The sequence below is a fragment of the Amphibalanus amphitrite genome, unplaced genomic scaffold, assembly GCF_019059575.1.
Source record: "Amphibalanus amphitrite isolate SeventyFive unplaced genomic scaffold, NRLGWU_Aamphi_draft 000239F_arrow, whole genome shotgun sequence".
In the NCBI taxonomy this organism is placed as follows: Eukaryota; Metazoa; Arthropoda; class Thecostraca; order Balanomorpha; family Balanidae; genus Amphibalanus; species Amphibalanus amphitrite.
Window position 1 is genome coordinate 358,993 of NW_024881734.1, and position 16,892 is coordinate 375,884.

The window sequence follows — 16,892 nt, forward strand, 5'->3', positions numbered from 1 at the left end:
ATAGGTTTTTTTTTTTCGCGATAGCTCCGAACACGTGGGCGATGGAGAGCTGAAACTTGGCATACCTGACCTTTGATTCAAGCCGGATCTTTTGACACCAACCGCATTTTCGGGTCAGGTCAGGGCCCTGTTTCACCGGTGATAGCAGCACGCTACTATCAAATTGCGCGAGCTGACGTAATGTGATGAGGTCACACTAATGACGTTTCGTGTAATCCGTGAGCTGCGTTTGGAACAGAGTTGCTGTCTCGTTGAATTGCGATTGATACATTTGTCTGATCGCGCGGCCGTGAAGATGTTAGCAGCAATATTTGATGATATCACGCAGTTTGACGACGCCATGGTTTGTTGATGTTTCCATGGAAACCCAATTTGACACGTGTGATAGCAGCGTGCTGCTATCACCGGTGAAACAGGGTCCAGGTCACTGACCTATGACGTCATAAGTGAACCTCTGCACGGTCTTCAGATGTCGCAACTTCGTAACGCCCTCATTGCCAGAGGAGCTTTCACAGGGAAATAAAACTTGCAGGATCTAGTATCCATTACTAGTCTCACAACTTGTATATCTCGGATTTTTCCTGAAGTTCATATGAGGTCAGGTCATTTCCGTGACCTCACCATTATAAGTCAATGGGGAAAAATGAAAACTGCTATTCTGGCGCCGGGAACGATCTCCAACTATCTCAAGCACACAGAATCGTGATTTGATGCACTCATTCCAAGGTAAGATGCGTCACTTTTGCAATGTTGACCTTGCGTTACGTCATTTATGACGTCATCAAGGTCATATTTGCCTTTTGCCTTGCCTTGCCGGTCCCGTAGCTCAGTTGGTAGAGCGCTGGACTCCGCGTGGTGAGAGCACGCGTTCCCGGTTATAACAGTCCGGGCTCGAAGCGCGACGGGCGCTTGACATTTATGGGCCTCCTGACAGGTATGGTTGCGGTTGGTGGCAGGCCGTAGCCAGGCGAAGTCTGTGAGGGGACCGGCCGTGCGCGGCTATGTGCGCACGTTAAACTTTGGACTCTAAATTCTGCCATAGAACTGGAATTGCGCGATCGGAGGGTAGAGGGCAGGGTCACCGCAACAAGCTTCGCTTAGCGGTGGCTCTTCTGTCCTTGTGAATCCTTCCTATCAAAAGGTTCGGACTAAATTTATAAAAAATATTAGTTTTTCGTCAATAACTCCCGATCAAATTAAGTTAGCGAGTGGGGAAAGCTACCAATGGACTCAGGGAAGACCTGCCGAATCGAATGATATGCGACATGACCTCTTTCGACCAACTTCGTGACCTGGGGGCGCTGACCTGACCGTGACCTGAGGTCAACACCCTAATTTGACCTGACCCAAACAAAAAGTATATCATGCGACGCGCCTGAGCGAGGCAAACACGATGTTGCCAAAATCGCGGCTCTGCGGCCGTTTTTTTGCGAAGTTATTCACCAAAATCTGAACCGTACCTTGGGGCACCTGACCTGACCTCAGAGGTCATCGGTTGACCTAGGACCTTAAAATCGGGTACCAATCTCTGCGTCTCGTAACGGCGCACACGCTCGTTTTTTCCGCGACGCGCTAGCTCCACCAGGGGCGAAACGGCAAGGGGGGGCGGTCGTACCCGCCCCCCCCCCCCCCAGCCGGCGCGTATGTAGAAAACCAATAGGTCCGGCGAGCACGCACAATGCCATTTTATTTAATACCAAGATCCAAGGCTCTAAAACTACAGGCTGGACAAAGTTCATTACCAAGGTCCAAGAGTTAACAGTATTCATGTAGCAGGCATCTCACATGCCAATACTGCAACCCATTTGTGAAAAGTCACTAGGCCTTAGTCCCTGAACACAGATTTGGCTAATGTCAAACACTTTTTTTTTGAATGAATTTCACCCACAAATGTCCAAAACAAATTAAAAAATAAAATCAAAATAGTTTAACCTGACCTAACCTTACCTACTAACCTACAACCTACCAACCATACCTCCAAACCCGCAACACATTACACAACCTACAAAAATACAACCTACAAAGTACAGTAGTAGCCAAGCAGGTGTCAGTGATGTCACACTTGTTTTTTTTTTTTGCAACCAAGGAGAGGCGCTTTAGGTTATGTTGTAAGTTTTAGGTTGAAGGCTGTAGGTAAGGTTAGGGCAGGTTAGGTTAGGACTTGGTTTGATAATGGTTTGATTAGCAAACATCTCTGGGTATGGCACCTCTCCTTGAACAGGCAGCTGGCTGGAGACGTCCGGATGTTGGACCAACAATGGTTCCAACAAGAACAAGACTGAGACTTGTCGCACACTGCCATTGTGACAATAATGGCTGCGCATTGTGGAACCCATTCAGTTCGCAGATCATCTTTCGATGAGAGGTGCGGCCATCGTCCCCGTTTTCTCCGTATCTAACCCCATTTGATCTCTTTCTCTGGGGTCACCTGAAGTCACAACTCACAAGTCTACCAAAGCGCCAGGACCACAGATGACCTCAAGCGGGCAGTGACGTCTGCCGTGTGTCGAGTGCGGCCGGAGACCTGCCGGGCTGCGGTGGAGTCCGCTCGGTGACGTGCAGAGCTGTGTGTGGAGCGAGAGGGCTGGAGAGGGCGCTCATCTGAAACACGTCCTCTGTGGCCGCAGCAAGGCTATATAACCGGCCGCAGATCAGAAGTCAGCACGAATCAGATGTTACCACAGAAATTGGCATTGGCAATTGTATATGTTAGAAAGTGGTTCATTTGTCTCGTGCCTTCCATGCTTGAAACATATGGCTTTGAAATAGGAATATTTATTTCAGAATTCCCGGTAGTAGATGTCTTGCAACAATCCTATATCAGTATTACCTAATACCTATGTTAATATTTGAATTCCGAACCACACGAACTGCCCGAACCACACGAACTGCGCATATGAAATGAAAGTGTCAGCTTCCTAGTTCCTTAGTTCCCCCTATTCCATCGTACTTCCTCAGGACAGTTCAATCCTTCTCGGCACCTCAAATGTATATCATTGTATTTGACAAAATGACAGTAAAATGGCTATTCCGAGTGATGTGTCAGAATAAAACTCATAAAAGGGAAAAAGGTTAAAATGTAGGTACTCACGTCTTCACATCACATCACTCAGCAAACAAACCAAATCACGTATCCATCCCCCCCCAAAAAAAAAACGCAGAACAGCTCAGAAACAAAGTGTTAAAAAGTTGTCCAGAATCCAGAGGCAGGTTTCTAAATTCGTTAGGCAGACGGTTGTACAATAATTGTGCGATGCTGTAGAGTAGGCTTTGGTACCCTGGAGTCCGACAATGATCATAGGCGGCGGAACAGGGAGGGCACCGGGGCACCGTGCCCCCGTTTGATTTTGGCATTTCAACATTAGCCCTATGGGCGTTGCATGGAAAGAATGGGACCAAAAGTTGGCAGTGCCCCCCCCCCCCCTTAATTGAAGGTGTTTCGCCGCTACTGACAATGATAATATGACCAGCATTTGGGTAACAGTTTAGATGTACCACTATCTACTATTTGTGAGCTCTGATCTACAAATCATCCCATTCGTTTCAGGTAAAAGGCCTCGCCCGAAGAAAGTCGTATCCCCGTTTTGAATATGGGAAGAAAGAAGCCTCGCAAGAAGCCGACGGCAGCGGCGACGGCGGCCGCCCAGGCTGCGGCCCAGTCGCCGGCCGGGGACGGCGCCACGGGTGGTGATTCTCCCGCCGCCTCAGAGCCGACACCTGCCCCAGCCCCGGCGCCAACTCCAGCTCCAGCGCCGGCCGCTGCACCTGCCGCAGCACCAGCCCCAGCACCGGCTGCAACACCGGCGCCGGCCGCAGCACCGGCTGCAACACCGGCGCTGGCCGCAGCACCGGCTGCAACACCGGCACCGGCCGCAGCACCGGCGCCAAAGTCCTCTTCAACTCCAAGTTCATCGGGGACATCGACACCGGCATCTACGCCTAGGCCGACTCCGGCACCGACGCCCACGCCGACGGCACCACCCGGGCTGACTGTGGGTGCGGGCCGGGGCAGAGGCAGGGGTCGTGGCGCAGCCCCGAGAGGCGCGAGAGCCCAGGACTCTCGGCCACAGGCGGCCCAGCAGCCCCAGTCGCCGCCGCCGCCGCAGCTGAAGTCACCTCCGCCGCAGCAGGGGGGCCCGGCCGGCGATGTTACACGGCAGATGGCTGACATGTCCGTGGCGGAGACGAAAAAGGCCGCAGAGAGTGTGTTCCAGCCGGCGCCCTCGGAGAAGAGCATCTGCAAGCTGCAGCCACCCAAGAGCAAGGGCCCAGGGAGGATGGGTCGCCCGATAAAGCTGCTCACCAACCATTTCAACTTGAGCATCAAGTGCAGAGAAGTGTACCACTATGATGTAGAGTTCGAGAAGAGGATGCCCAAAACTGTGAAGCGCCGTATCTTCGATAAGGCAATGAAAGAGAACGCACAGTTTGGGAAGTACTTTCCTGTATTTGATGGCGAGAAGAATATGTACACGGCCCGTCAGCTGCCTCTGAAAGGCAAACAGGTGGATATGACGGTGTCGTTTCAGGAGGCGGGCGACCTGGCTCGCGACTATAAGCTGACGGTGAAGGCGGCCGACCCCTGCCAGGTGGACATCGAGCCGCTGATGCAGTACCTGGTCGGCGGCAGCTCCAACAACACGCCGCAGGCGGCCGTGCTGGCGCTGGACATTGTGCTGCGCCACCTGCCCAGCCTGCGCTTCACACCGGTCGGCCGCTCCTTCTTCCCGGACCAGGGCGGCCGGACCATCGACATCGGCGGCGGCTGCGAGCTCTGGATCGGATACTTCTCCACCATCCGCTGCGGCTGGAAACAGACGCGCATCAACATCGACGTGGCCAACAAGGCCTTCCACAAGCCAATACACGTCATGGATAAGATGTATGAGATCATCGGGGACCGGTTTGACCCTGCCCGAGGTCTGAATCCAATGCAGGTACGAATAAACTAATGTAATGCCCAAAGTGTGAGTGGCTAGCGCTCTCCGCTGAGCCACATATCCTGAGCAAGGTAGCTAGTGTCAGAAGGACGTGTCAGCACCATGGACGGATTGCTAGCTTTTTGGCTTTTATAATTTCTTAGTTCAAACTAGTAATTGTACTTTACATAAACCAGCATCGTTGAAACTCTCTGTGTGGTGACAATTTATAATAAAGTTAAAGGAACGGTTAAAGACACTGTAACAAGTTCTTAGTGAAATAATCGTTGCCAATGGTTGTCTAGGTCAGACACCACGTCTGCAGTAGCATCATTCAAAACACATTTACCTAACTATATTTAGTTGGTTCAGCCTCACTGGCTGTCGGGGTGACCATTAGATTTGTGTGGAAGGGGGTATACGTTGTGTGCCCTGCTGACTGAGGTGACCTGTGCCTGACCCTGACGTTTCGTCCGCCCTTCCGGCTGTTACAGTTCCAGGAGGTGAACAAACAACTGGCCAACCTGAAGGTGGAGTACACACGAGGCAACCAGGGGAAGCGCTCCTACCGCATCAACAAGATGGTGCGCGACACGCCCAGAACGCACAAGTTCGACCACAATGGCAGACAGGTGAGGCACCCAGTGTGCTTGTTAAGGCGACGCGAACGGGATTCCATAGCAAGCGAGGCCTGCTCATGCGTCACTTGATGACAGGTCGATGGCGGTTCGCTAGTAATTGTGTCCAAAATATTTAATATCAAGCTGTGTCCCGCCGCACGTCTCTGCCGTTGTGGGAGCCAGTAAGCGGGTTTCTCGAAGCGGTCACTCCGACCGGTGGCCGCCCCCTGTTGCAGATGACTGTGGAGCAGTTCTTCTCCAAGGAGTACGGTGTCCAGCTGCAGTACCCCAACCTGCCGTGCCTCTGGGTCGGCTCCAAGAACAAGAAGATTTACATCCCAGCGGAGGTTTGCACGGTGGTGAAGGGCCAGGTGAACAACCACAAGCTGAGTCCAGACCAGGTGAGACTGCTGGCGCTACGTCTTGGCCGGCTACCACCCTCGGGTCCTAAACGTATTTGGTCCGCAGTATTACACCAATGGATCTACATTCTACAATCTACCTTTTTTAAATAAATCACTAGTTTGGCTGCCATTGAAGATTAACTACCCCTCTCTCCTGACTCTTTGGCCGACATGGACAATGCAAATGAGATGAAGTGTTCGGACAAAAGTCCGTCATTTTCCCTGCTATCCCCTGTATCTCCCTTTAGACAGTTTTTCCTTGTCTGGGTCTGACTGAAACCAGTGGGTTAGAGTTAATGCAGGTAATAAACTTTGTTCGGTATTCTCGGAAATGTTATTTTCCTCACTACACCTTTTTGCCTTTGAATTCAACCATTGGCATAACTGTTTGAGGAGCCATTTCGACAATCGGCATTGAGCACAACTATTCCTGCGTTGTGTGTTTCCTTTCAGCCATTCAGCAAAACCGATTGAACACTGAAATGAGCGATCTGCAAAACTGTTTGACACTTGGCCTTGACTTCGGCAATGAGCGAAATAGCTCGGCATTTGGTGATATTTCAGCAGTGTTTAAAACAGAGTAAATGGATATCTAGGGTAGTTTTTAAAATGGATTTAACACATATCGACCATTCACCACTTGAGCATGACCACTATGGGTATTTCTAAGCAAGAAGTCAGCCTTCGTTATAGGTTCTTTCTAAATGAAACAGTACGGTAATTTGCAGTCAAGCTTATATGCAGTACGTTTAGCTAACCGACGAACAATGCCAATCAATGCAGCTGAAATATTTGGTTGAAAATAACTTTTGACCTCATTTTAGCTACCAAAAAATGTTCTCTTGCGTTTTTTTTCTTTTGCTTCCAATGTGCTTATGTACACAACTGAATTCAGTACGTTCAATGCTGGCATTGTTCCATGCATTGAAGTCATTTCCGTCAATGCACCTACCATTCCAACATAGCACGCCAGGCTAGTGCTACGTTGGTCGTTGTGCACTTCATTAAAAAAACTCAATTCGCCTATTCAAGGATGAGGTTTTTATTGGTGCATCGAATAAACAAACTGTCCTAAAGGCGGAAGCTGACGGACACCATGCACATGTGCCATGCCGATGACCGTCGCCTTCGCATTCCCGAATTCTCTGATGAGGGCAAGTTTTTGTCAATTTATGAGGCCGATCTCATTTCGAGCCCCAGGGCAATACCGTTCACCTGACTAGAATGAGCACAGTGTGTTGTTTACCTGTTTGGTGTGGGAATTCCGCCCCCAAAGATTTATGGTGACTTCCCGGGCTCAGCGGAACGCACGCTAGGTGTGACGGCTGAGGCCGGTCTCGTCCAATAAACACTCACCGGCCGCCACGTCCTTAATCCATCATCCACTCAGTTATATGAGGGAAATGGCAAGGATTGAGCCCCATGAGCTCCATGCCCCCTGCGGCCGGCAGTGCACGCGATAAATTGTTTTGTTCATGGCTTATCTGTTTTTCTGAATGCCGAAATATACATAGACGGTTTTGGCCAAACGTGAATTCTCGGCGGTTCAATGACGAACAGTTTTGACCATTGACGATCTATTTTGCACAATGCGGAACTTTCGCTCAATGTTGAGTTGTATAGGAGGACCCCCGAATAGTTTTGCACAATGGTGATTCTGTGTGACCAACCGCCCATTTGCAGTGCAATCTATATGGCGAATGTGTACAAATGTTTTGCCCAATGGTCAACAACTAACGCAAAAAGGTGTAGTGCCTATTATCAATGTCGTACCTGAACGATTCGACACTGACAGGTCTTGGAAGGAATTGGTGTATGTTTGATAAGTGTGGGTGCTCTGTATCTATTGACCTGACCTTCGTGCTGGTATGTATGTACATTGTACATGCTCAATAGCGAGCCTGTTGCGGGTCTCTTGTGACTAGCTGTTCTGCGTTCAGGTGTCCACAATGATCAAGACCACGGCCGCCCCGGCAGACGTCCGTCTGAACCGCATCAGGGAGTTCGTGCGCCAGGCCGACTTCAACCGGGACCCACACAACCGCGAGTTCGGCCTCCAGGTGGCCGACACGTACGTTCTCATCACCGGTCCGGCTTTTTCCCGGTTGTGCTGCGTTAAGCCCTCGTCCACACCTGCGATTTCCCATCAGGATTTGGTTCATCTTTGTCAGTTTTTATGGACCTGATGATGATATCACGCATGGCACGGATGGTTCCATTGCGAGCCCATTTTCAATTAGCACATGGCACCTGTAAAAATACATGTTCTTCACGTACAGTATAAGATCTTATTCATGCGTCTGCACGGTCATGACTTACGATCCCGACCTTACAGGCCGACAGAGGTGACTGGTCGCATTCTGCCGGCGCCGACCCTGCTCTACAACAACCAGGGCAGAGTGCAGCCGCGCGATGGCGTCTGGGACCTGCGCGGCAGCCGATTTCTGGACCCGCACCACCTGGAGCGCTGGGTGGTGCTCGACTACGCGCGCACCTACAACGACAAGCTGCAGAACTTCCTGCGCGGCCTGGCCGACTCGGGACGCCAGGTGGGTATGAATATCGCCCAGCCGGTTGGCGTGGTACAGAGGGACGGCCGCTTCCCGGAGCGCGTGGACGCCGTCCGCGACCTGAGCGAGATCAAGAAGCAGTACAACTCGCCGCAGCTGGTGCTGGTCATCCTGCCGGCCAAGAACAAGCTGTACAGCGCCGTGAAGGGCGCAGGGGACGTGGTGGTCGGTCAGCTGACCTCGTGCGTCCTCTCCAAGACGGTATTCAGGGGAGATCGGCAGACAGCCACCAACATCTGCCAGAAAATCAACGCCAAAATGGGTGGCTCCAACAACGGCCTGCACGAGAGCACTCGGCCGCCGATGCTGCGCGTGCCGACCATCGTGTTTGGAGCGGATGTGACCCACCCGGCCCCGGACCAGAAGAACAAGCCCAGTATCGCCGCCGTGGTGGCCAGCATGGACGCCTCGTTCCACGCGCGCTACGGGCACCGCGTGCTGGTGCAGTACCCGGAGGAGGGCCAGGGTGCCCAAGAACTGATCGCCGACCTCGGCACCGCTGTAAAAGAGCTACTGATCGAGTTCTACAAGATGAACAACCGAGTCAAGCCGCAGCAGATAGTTTTCTTCCGTGATGGAGTGAGCGAGGGCCAATTCCTGCAGGTCATCCAGTATGAGCTGGAACAGATCAAGGAGGCGTGCAGAAAGCTGGAGGCCAACTACCAGCCCAAGATCACGCTGCTGGTCGTGCAGAAGCGTCACCACACGCGCCTGTTTGCGCAGGACCTGCGCGAGGCCAAGGGCAAGTCGAAGAACGTGCCTCCTGGCACGGTGGTGGACTCGGTGATCGCACACCCCACCGAGCTGGACTACTTCCTGGTCAGCCACCAGGGCATCCAGGTGAGGTCCTGGGCGGCGGAAGCCCTCCCCAACTCCACCGATATTGGGTACAGGTAACTGCGCCCGCTCAGATTAATGACTTTTGAGAACACGCCGCTGGAAATTGTTATGCCATTCTTTAGCACTTAGCTACTTATTAACTACAAGTCATGACAGGTCTGGGCGGAAGTTTTATTTGCCATAGAAGCCAGTTATTTGATTTGCCAGTTAAATTTTGCCATAGAACCGGAATTGCGCGATCGGATGGTAAGAAGGCAGGGTCAATGTAACAAGCTTCGCTTAGCTGGGGCGCTGTCCTTGTAATCCTTCCATTCAAAAGGTTCGGACTAAATCCTCAAAGAAAAAAGCTGTGACCATGTGCTGGGCTTTTCCGTATTGCCTTTTTTTTGCTCATTCCGTGACTTAGGCGAGATAACAAGGTATGATCCATAAAGCGAACTTTGATTAATGCATGTTCATTGTTCATTCACCTAACGAAAGATCTCGTCTTGTTTTTGTCCAACAAGCCCCTCCCAGACAATGAAACCATATTTTCTAGATATTTGTTGACATATTCATGCATTTCTTGCTAATTTGTGGCATTGCGGAGGGTTAACGTAGTGTGTCTGCCATTTTTCCTATGCTGTGACATGGTTTTCTTCTTCGGCGCAGGGCACCAGTCGACCGACCCACTACCACATTCTTCACGACGACAGCAACTTTACGGCCGACGAGCTGGAGATCCTTACCTACTACATGTGCCACCTGTTCTCGCGGTGCACGCGCTCCGTGAGCAACCCGGCGCCCTCCTACTACGCCCACCTAGCCGCCTTCCGGGCGCGTGCGCACCACGACAACTTCTTGGCCGTCAACAACATCGCCGAGGACCGCCGACCGCCGCTCGCGGACGCCCAGAGAGCCTGCACACCGCAGACGGTGCCCATGTACTACGTGTAGAGGCCCCGGGGCGCGGGCACGGCCGGCGCGGGCTGGGCGCAGTAGCCACAGCCGTCCGACTCCTGTAGGCTAGCGGCTGGTGACTGCCAGATCGCACTGCCAGGCGTAGTGGGTGGTGGCTTTAGCTTTTGTAGTGCACTCTTGGCAGCTCTGCCGTCCAAAGGCAAAACCGCATATGTCGGGTCAGGTCATGACCCGACATATGCGTTTTTGCCTTTGGACGGCAGAGCTATCACAGACAGAGGTTCTCAAGTATTTAATCATCTGTTTAGAGGGCTTTTTACTTTTCTTGCTGCTTTGGTAAACAGGGTCCTATGGCAAGAGGTATGAATAATATGTAATCCTGCTTACATAAAGTTAAAGCGTTACGTTTACACGCAGCATCAGTAATTTCTAAGCACCCGGTTGAGACGCGCCAAATTCATCAGATTGCTTAGTCCCGTCCCAGCTGGCGGGACGCCGAACTGATTTCGTCTCCGCGGGGTGCTGCCCTCGCACGCCCCGGAGGACGCGAGTGACGACCACTGGCTGCACGCTCATGGCTGGGCCATGACGTGCGCGCTGCACGGGCTCCGCGGGCCGTCCGGCGGTGCGCCGGCCGGGCGGCCTCTGCGCCGCGCGCGCTGGCTATCTGAGGAGCGCCGCGCCAACGGTGCCCCGCGCTCTGTCGGCGGGTTGGCGCCGCGCTCCGAATTTCCGGCAGCCGGGCGCCGCCGGTAGGCAGCCGCCGCCGTCCCGGCGCCCGGCCGCGTGGTCGTGGGTTGAGAATCGGGCGTCCGCTGTTGCACGATCAGCTTCTGTGTGCGTCTGTCGCTCTTCATAGGTTTGTGGACTGATTTTTTCCTGCTGGCTTTCTGGATCAAATACACGAGCTCTACGTGGTGATGTTTTTTTTTTTTTTTTAACAAGAGTGGACTGGTCAGGACTTATAGCCCCTGCCGCTATTTTCAGACACGAATGCACTGTGATGTGGTGTTCCCGTGTGTCATGTAAGTTTATATTGCATGCTGGTCAACATGCGTTGGTCATGGGTGGTATTTTTCACTGAACTACGAACAGACGCTGGAAAAGCAAGCAAGCTGTGATACAAAAGTTATCGTAATAACGCCGTATCCGCGTCTCGCGACTCGCTTTACCACGAAGGCACTAGTGCTCATTTGGAATCCAATTTTTCCATCGCAGTCCGTGTTAGACTTCTTTACTTGATAGACTTCATTTCACTAGGCGACATTGGGATGCATGCTGGAACCCGGTTACCCGATCCCAAGCCAAGGCCCTATGCCTATATTATACCCCCCAATCCGATCAACGAGCAGCTCTTGAAACAGTGAATCTAACTTCCGTGTGTCATAGATCCTCTCAGTTATGAATGTCACACGGCTTGAAATTTGGCGAAAATTTGTGGAGCGAAACAACATGCATTTCGGGAACGTCAACATCTGACCGAAGGAATTCTCTCTCATAGGAAAATACTTCACCGTATGAAGGAGTCATATGGAAGCATTTGGCTGGATCTGCGATTTGGTAGCAGTTCAGGCAGATTGCGTTCGAGCCTCGTCGGAGGTGGTGGTCCATCGTTTCGTTTTGGGGTCGCGGGCGTTGTCATTTCAGCAGTTCGTGCCTGGTGGATATGAAATAATCTTGCATCTGCAATGGAGTTCATCAACGTTGTTTTCAATGCAGCTCGGGATGGGAAGCTCCGCAGATTGAAGGTAGGAACGTTGGCTGTGGTGTTGGCCTTTGTTCTCTCGTCTCAGTCTCTGTTTCGTCGCAATCGTAACTGCAATGGGACGTTGCTTGCTGACAGCATATTTAAGTACTCTATGCATTCCTTTATAGTTGCTGTATCACAATTTTGATTTTAAATGGAAATACTGTTGGTTGGGCTCCTGGCGTAATGATATGGATATTAAATTAGGCTGTCAGCCTGGCTGGCAGGTGTGCGCACTTAAGATGAAGGTACGACCATGCACAAAATTATGTGAGTGGTTTGCAGATCCATATTTGTGGGACTTCCTTGATAACAGTTTCTGCGTTTTTTCCAGAATTTTCGTGAATTACCATACGCAGACGTAGGCATTAAACAATCAAATGCAATCTGAGTTACTGAACAAGCATGCCTTTACATTAACTTATTTAATATTAAGAATATTCATTTTGCCAATAGAATGTCAATAAAGCATGTAAAATTAAATCAATTATAGACAGGCACGTATCCAGGATTTCGCTCAGGGAGGGGCGACAGCCGAGAAGGGGCCCGTGGGCCAGCTCAAAGGGGCCCCACAGAGACTGTCTATCCTGGTTTGAAAAATTGAGAATGTCGAAAAACAGTGAATTTACGATAGAATTCGGCATATTGCAAATGAAAATGCATTGTCTTGGGTGACCTTGATAAAATGTTTGCATTTAACTTCCGTTGAAGTTCGTTTTTGCAATTCACTTCCTTTGAATTTCGTTCACCCGCGCCGTGCTAGGGGGAGCGTAGGTATTCACGTCCCCCATCTCAGGTTGTTCGTGAATATGGCAAAAACGGCGGCGCCAATTTTTTGTATGCCAGAGGCCAGTTTTACCAACAGAAAAATAGCCGCATGCCGGAATTTTTTGCGTTAAGACCGCTTTGATCTGACGTTAAAAATGATTGAGGCATTTCTGACATTATTTTTTACGCTTTTTCGAGTGTCGCTTACTGCGTGTCACTACGTGGCCCAGGAGCCGAGTTAGATGGGGGCGTGACCCCCCCCCCCCCTCCCCCAGCACGACAAGGAAAACGCAGGCCACAAGCACGGCGCGGGACAACATTATGAACATGAGTTATTAATCTTGTATTACCTCTTTGCACCCCACTAACATTGGCAAACGATACTTTTCAGACTCATTTCCATATATTTATAACATTGTATGTTCCTCTGCATCATAACACCATGGGACATAGCATAGCAACATATTTGGTCCTATACGCAAACATAAACAGTTAACACCTTCCTTCACACATTGGTGCATTTGCGTGGCCCGTCTGGCCAAGCCGGGACGGGGCTAACGGGCCAAACGCCCCGGCCCGGGGAGAGCTGGGGTTGCATTGTTTACCCATTCACCCATTGTGTTGCATTGCTCACGCTAACATATTACTCATTCTTGTCAGTTCAACTATGAAATCAGTTCAATGAGCAGCTCAAATAAAAAACATGCGAATTTGAGACTACGTTCTGTACAGAATGCTTATAGTATGTAGTGTGAACTATGGAGCTGATTTTGTTTGGAGAACAGGAGCAGTCCCGCATCGGGTCAGTCGAAAGGGGCCCTTCATCGGCTGTTGCCTGTTCTTCGGGCCCGATGGCCTTGGCAGGGCCTTCTCAGCGGGCCCTTCCGTTTTTTGGGCCCAACCAGGACAAGCTGTTCCTGAGACTGGGCCCGGAAGCGTATATCTGGGCCCGTTTTCTTGGTAGGTACTAGGTACAATGTCGAGGTCAAGGGCCCATTACTCAAGCTCAAAAGCCTGGTTCAAGGCCTTCTGTGCGGACTTCTCCGCTTTTTTAGACGTCCTGGGTCACAGGTTTTCATTGGCTTGGCCCGGTCCGCTTTTGGGGCCCGGCCCGTATGGGTACCAGCAAGGCCCACGGGGCCTTTTTTGGACCCGAAAGCCTGGGCAAGATCTTCTCAGCGGGCCCTTCCACTTCTAGGGTCCAGACAGGCAAAGATGTCCCAGTGACTAGCCCCGGAAGAAGATTTTTTTTTCGGATCCGGTTTCCATAACTTCTCCAGGGCCAATTAGCTCAAAAGTGGGACCTTCGGGCTCGATAAGGATTTGGGGTTCAAAACCGATAAGGTTTGGGCCCGGCAGGGCTAAAGGGGCCCTTCCTCAAGCCTGAAGACACGGCCATATCCTTCTGAACGGGTCCTTCCGCTTTTGGGGCCCTGCCGGGCTCCAAATTGCCCTGGCTCTGCCCAAAAGTGGGACCGAAGGGCCCAGTTACGGACCCATGTGTGGCCCGGCAGGGCCCAGAGGCCTAACCCTGAACCCGAAGGCTCAAACAAATCCTTCTGAACAGGCCCTTTCGCTTTTTGGCTCTGCCGGCTCCAAACTGTCCCTGGCTAGGCCCTAAGCGGGTCATTCGGGCCCGCTTTCGGGCTGTCTAGCGGGCCCTGCCGGGCCCGCTTTTGGGGCCCGGCAGGGCCCAGGGAGGGGCGACCGCCCCCGTCGCCCCCCCCCTTGGATACGTCCCTGATTATAGATTACATCAGTAATATTGAGATGGTGCTCCACCAAGTGTTCTAACAACTGTCTCATGTCACACAAGCACTCAGATTCCACAAAAAAGTAGAGCTGTGAACTTTATATTGGTACAGACAACTGTACTGAACATCAGGGATTGGCGGTACACATGGAGGTCCCCGCTTCAAAAATTAGTTAATCCCTATAATATAGACATCATTCTATAGAGAAACTCATGTTTAGTAAGAATAATGTGGTTTCCAGTTATCTGATCGATAATTTTAAGACCAAAAGCTAACTAATCGTATTCTTACCACGATCTCGGTGGAGCCGCACGACGGTCTGTTGTCAACATGTCAATTGTCGTTCAATACCATTACGCAGAAATGTAGTATCTTCATAAAACCCAACACACTAGGGGGACTGTGGGAAACCGGGGTTTTGGGTGGGGGGGGGGGGTACTATTTTTTATGAAAAAGTGATAGATATACACAAATAATTTTGGAATTTCGGTTCTGTTTCAATAGAAGAGAATTCGGTAATTTTCTTTTTCGGTAAAGCGCCTCACGAGATGCGCCAGATCTGTCGACGAATGATAGCGACTTTTCTGAAAAAGTCTTCAGAAATGTTTCGTTCGTAATTATTTTCGCTCGTGCATTTTCTTTATTTTCGTTTTTTGGTCCGTGCATTTTTTTGTCTCTACATATTTTCATTTTTCGTCCAACATTTCTTCGCCCGTACTGTACATGTTTTCGTCTGTGGCCAACTCGTGGCGAAGCAGTGCAGTGCCGAAGGCAATGCCTTAGGAGAGATTACAGGCAATAGTAAATCAAATATTTTTAGGTTAAATGGTTATGTATCTGGCTTCAGGCCGAAGGCCTGAAGCCTGATGCATGACCACTTAACCTGAAAATATTTGATTTACTATTGCCTGCAATCTATTCCTGCCAGTAACTATTTCCTTAACCGGTAGGCAAAAATCAGTAGGTTAGGTTAGGTTAGGTTAGGTTAGGTTAGGTTAGGTTAGGTTAGGATTCCCGGTAGGCAAGAATCAGTAGGTTAGGTTAGGTTAGGTTAGGTTTCTTTATGCCTGGTAGGCAAGAATCAGTAGGTTAGGTTAGGTTAGGTTAGGTTAGGTTTCTTTATGCCTGGTAGGCAAAAATCAGTAGGTTAGGTTAGGTTTATTTAAGCTCTGTAGGCAAAAATCAGTAGGTTAGGTTAAGTTAGGTTAGGTTAGGTTAGGTAAGGCTCGATAAGGTTGGGTTAGGTGACATCTCTTTGAATTTCATCGAGTAATAATCGCTTTTCTCAAGTTGAAAGTTGTCTGCGCTTTAGACATAACAATATGAGAACCTTGGTATTGTTTGTCATTTCTGGCTGCGATAAAAAATTATGCACGCGAAACGCATCTGATATTTTTGCAGCCTTGATTGTTTATAAAAACAGATTGTGCTCATCCGCCGTAACCAGCATGGCGTCAGCGTCGGTTGCGAGGGGTGAGGAATGTGGTGTTTTGGGGTCAATTTTGCCAGCTTTAAATGGTAAGCTGTTGCATTTTACTGGCAGGGAATGTTAGATAGTTGGATTATAGCATGTTGTGATACTAATTGGATTCATATAATTAAAACGAAAACGCTTGGGGACCTCCGTGTTTCCGACCCAGGGATTTCCTTGAGAATCCGTGTGACCCCAGTGTAGCCGACCCTGTGTACTTCCTATCAGTTGAACTTCACCTGCATGCCAATTTCCTGCAAAACCTGACACATTTCACTGACATGTTATGTCCTCTACTCTGACTTTCAGACACCAATAATATATCATCATTTGGTAGGTAAAGGAACAGTTGTCAGGAATCAGTCGGGGAAACTATGGTAAAATCTGCTATTTTTAGCAGTCTGCTATTTTTAGCAGAAATCTGCTAAAAATGGGTACGCATGTGACGTCATCGTACCCAAATATAGCAGATTTGGGTACGGCCCCCGACAAAAGCAGATCTGCACCCTAATTGAAGCAAATGCGCATCAAATGCCTGGCAGATTCATGATAAGAATAGTGCTGAGAATGTCCTCTGATATTTTTGTTCAGATCCGACTATTTTTAAATAATGAATTTGAAAATAGTCGGATCTGAACAAAAATAGCAGAGAACACTCTCAGCACTATTCTCATCATGAATCTGCCAGGCATTTGATGCGCATTTGCTTCAATTAGGGTGCAGATCTGCTTTTGTATGGGGCCGTACCCAAATCTGCTATATTTGGGTACGATGACGTCACATGCGTACCCATTTTTAGCAGATTTCTGCTAAAAATAGCAGACTGCTAAAAATAGCAGATTTTACCATAGTTTCCCCGACTGGAATCAGAATTGACACATGTTTCAGTTTCTTTTGTC

The 16,892-nt window shown here is 50.1% G+C and overlaps 2 protein-coding genes across 6 annotated transcripts in view; both read left to right on the top strand.

The window, feature by feature from the left end:
- The window catches only part of LOC122386058 (protein argonaute-2-like), a 33,459-nt gene extending 22,289 nt beyond the window's left edge, over positions 1 to 11,170 (top strand). For 2 of the 3 annotated variants that reach the window (XM_043374838.1, XM_043374839.1), the window contains exons 2-7: positions 3,548 to 4,937; positions 5,414 to 5,551; positions 5,776 to 5,940; positions 7,884 to 8,014; positions 8,279 to 9,353; positions 10,005 to 10,436. In XM_043374838.1, coding sequence (XP_043230773.1) covers positions 3,591 to 4,937; positions 5,414 to 5,551; positions 5,776 to 5,940; positions 7,884 to 8,014; positions 8,279 to 9,353; positions 10,005 to 10,289 — 3,141 coding nt within the window. In that variant the 5' untranslated portion in view covers positions 3,548 to 3,590 and the 3' untranslated portion in view covers positions 10,290 to 10,436. Of the gene's footprint in view, positions 1 to 3,547; positions 4,938 to 5,413; positions 5,552 to 5,775; positions 5,941 to 7,883; positions 8,015 to 8,278; positions 9,354 to 10,004; positions 10,986 to 11,031 lie in introns of those variants that run through there. The other variant, XR_006257327.1, reaches the window with a different exon arrangement.
- A 581-nt stretch (positions 11,171 to 11,751) lies between these two features.
- The window catches only part of LOC122386068 (protein fem-1 homolog C-like), a 38,179-nt gene continuing 33,038 nt past the window's right edge, over positions 11,752 to 16,892 (top strand). Inside the window, exon 1 of one of the 3 annotated variants that reach the window (XM_043374850.1) lies at positions 11,752 to 12,001. In XM_043374850.1, the coding sequence (XP_043230785.1) occupies positions 11,942 to 12,001 (60 nt within the window). In that variant the 5' untranslated portion in view covers positions 11,752 to 11,941. Of the gene's footprint in view, positions 12,002 to 15,724; positions 16,041 to 16,892 lie in introns of those variants that run through there. The other 2 variants (XM_043374851.1, XM_043374853.1) reach the window with 2 other exon arrangements.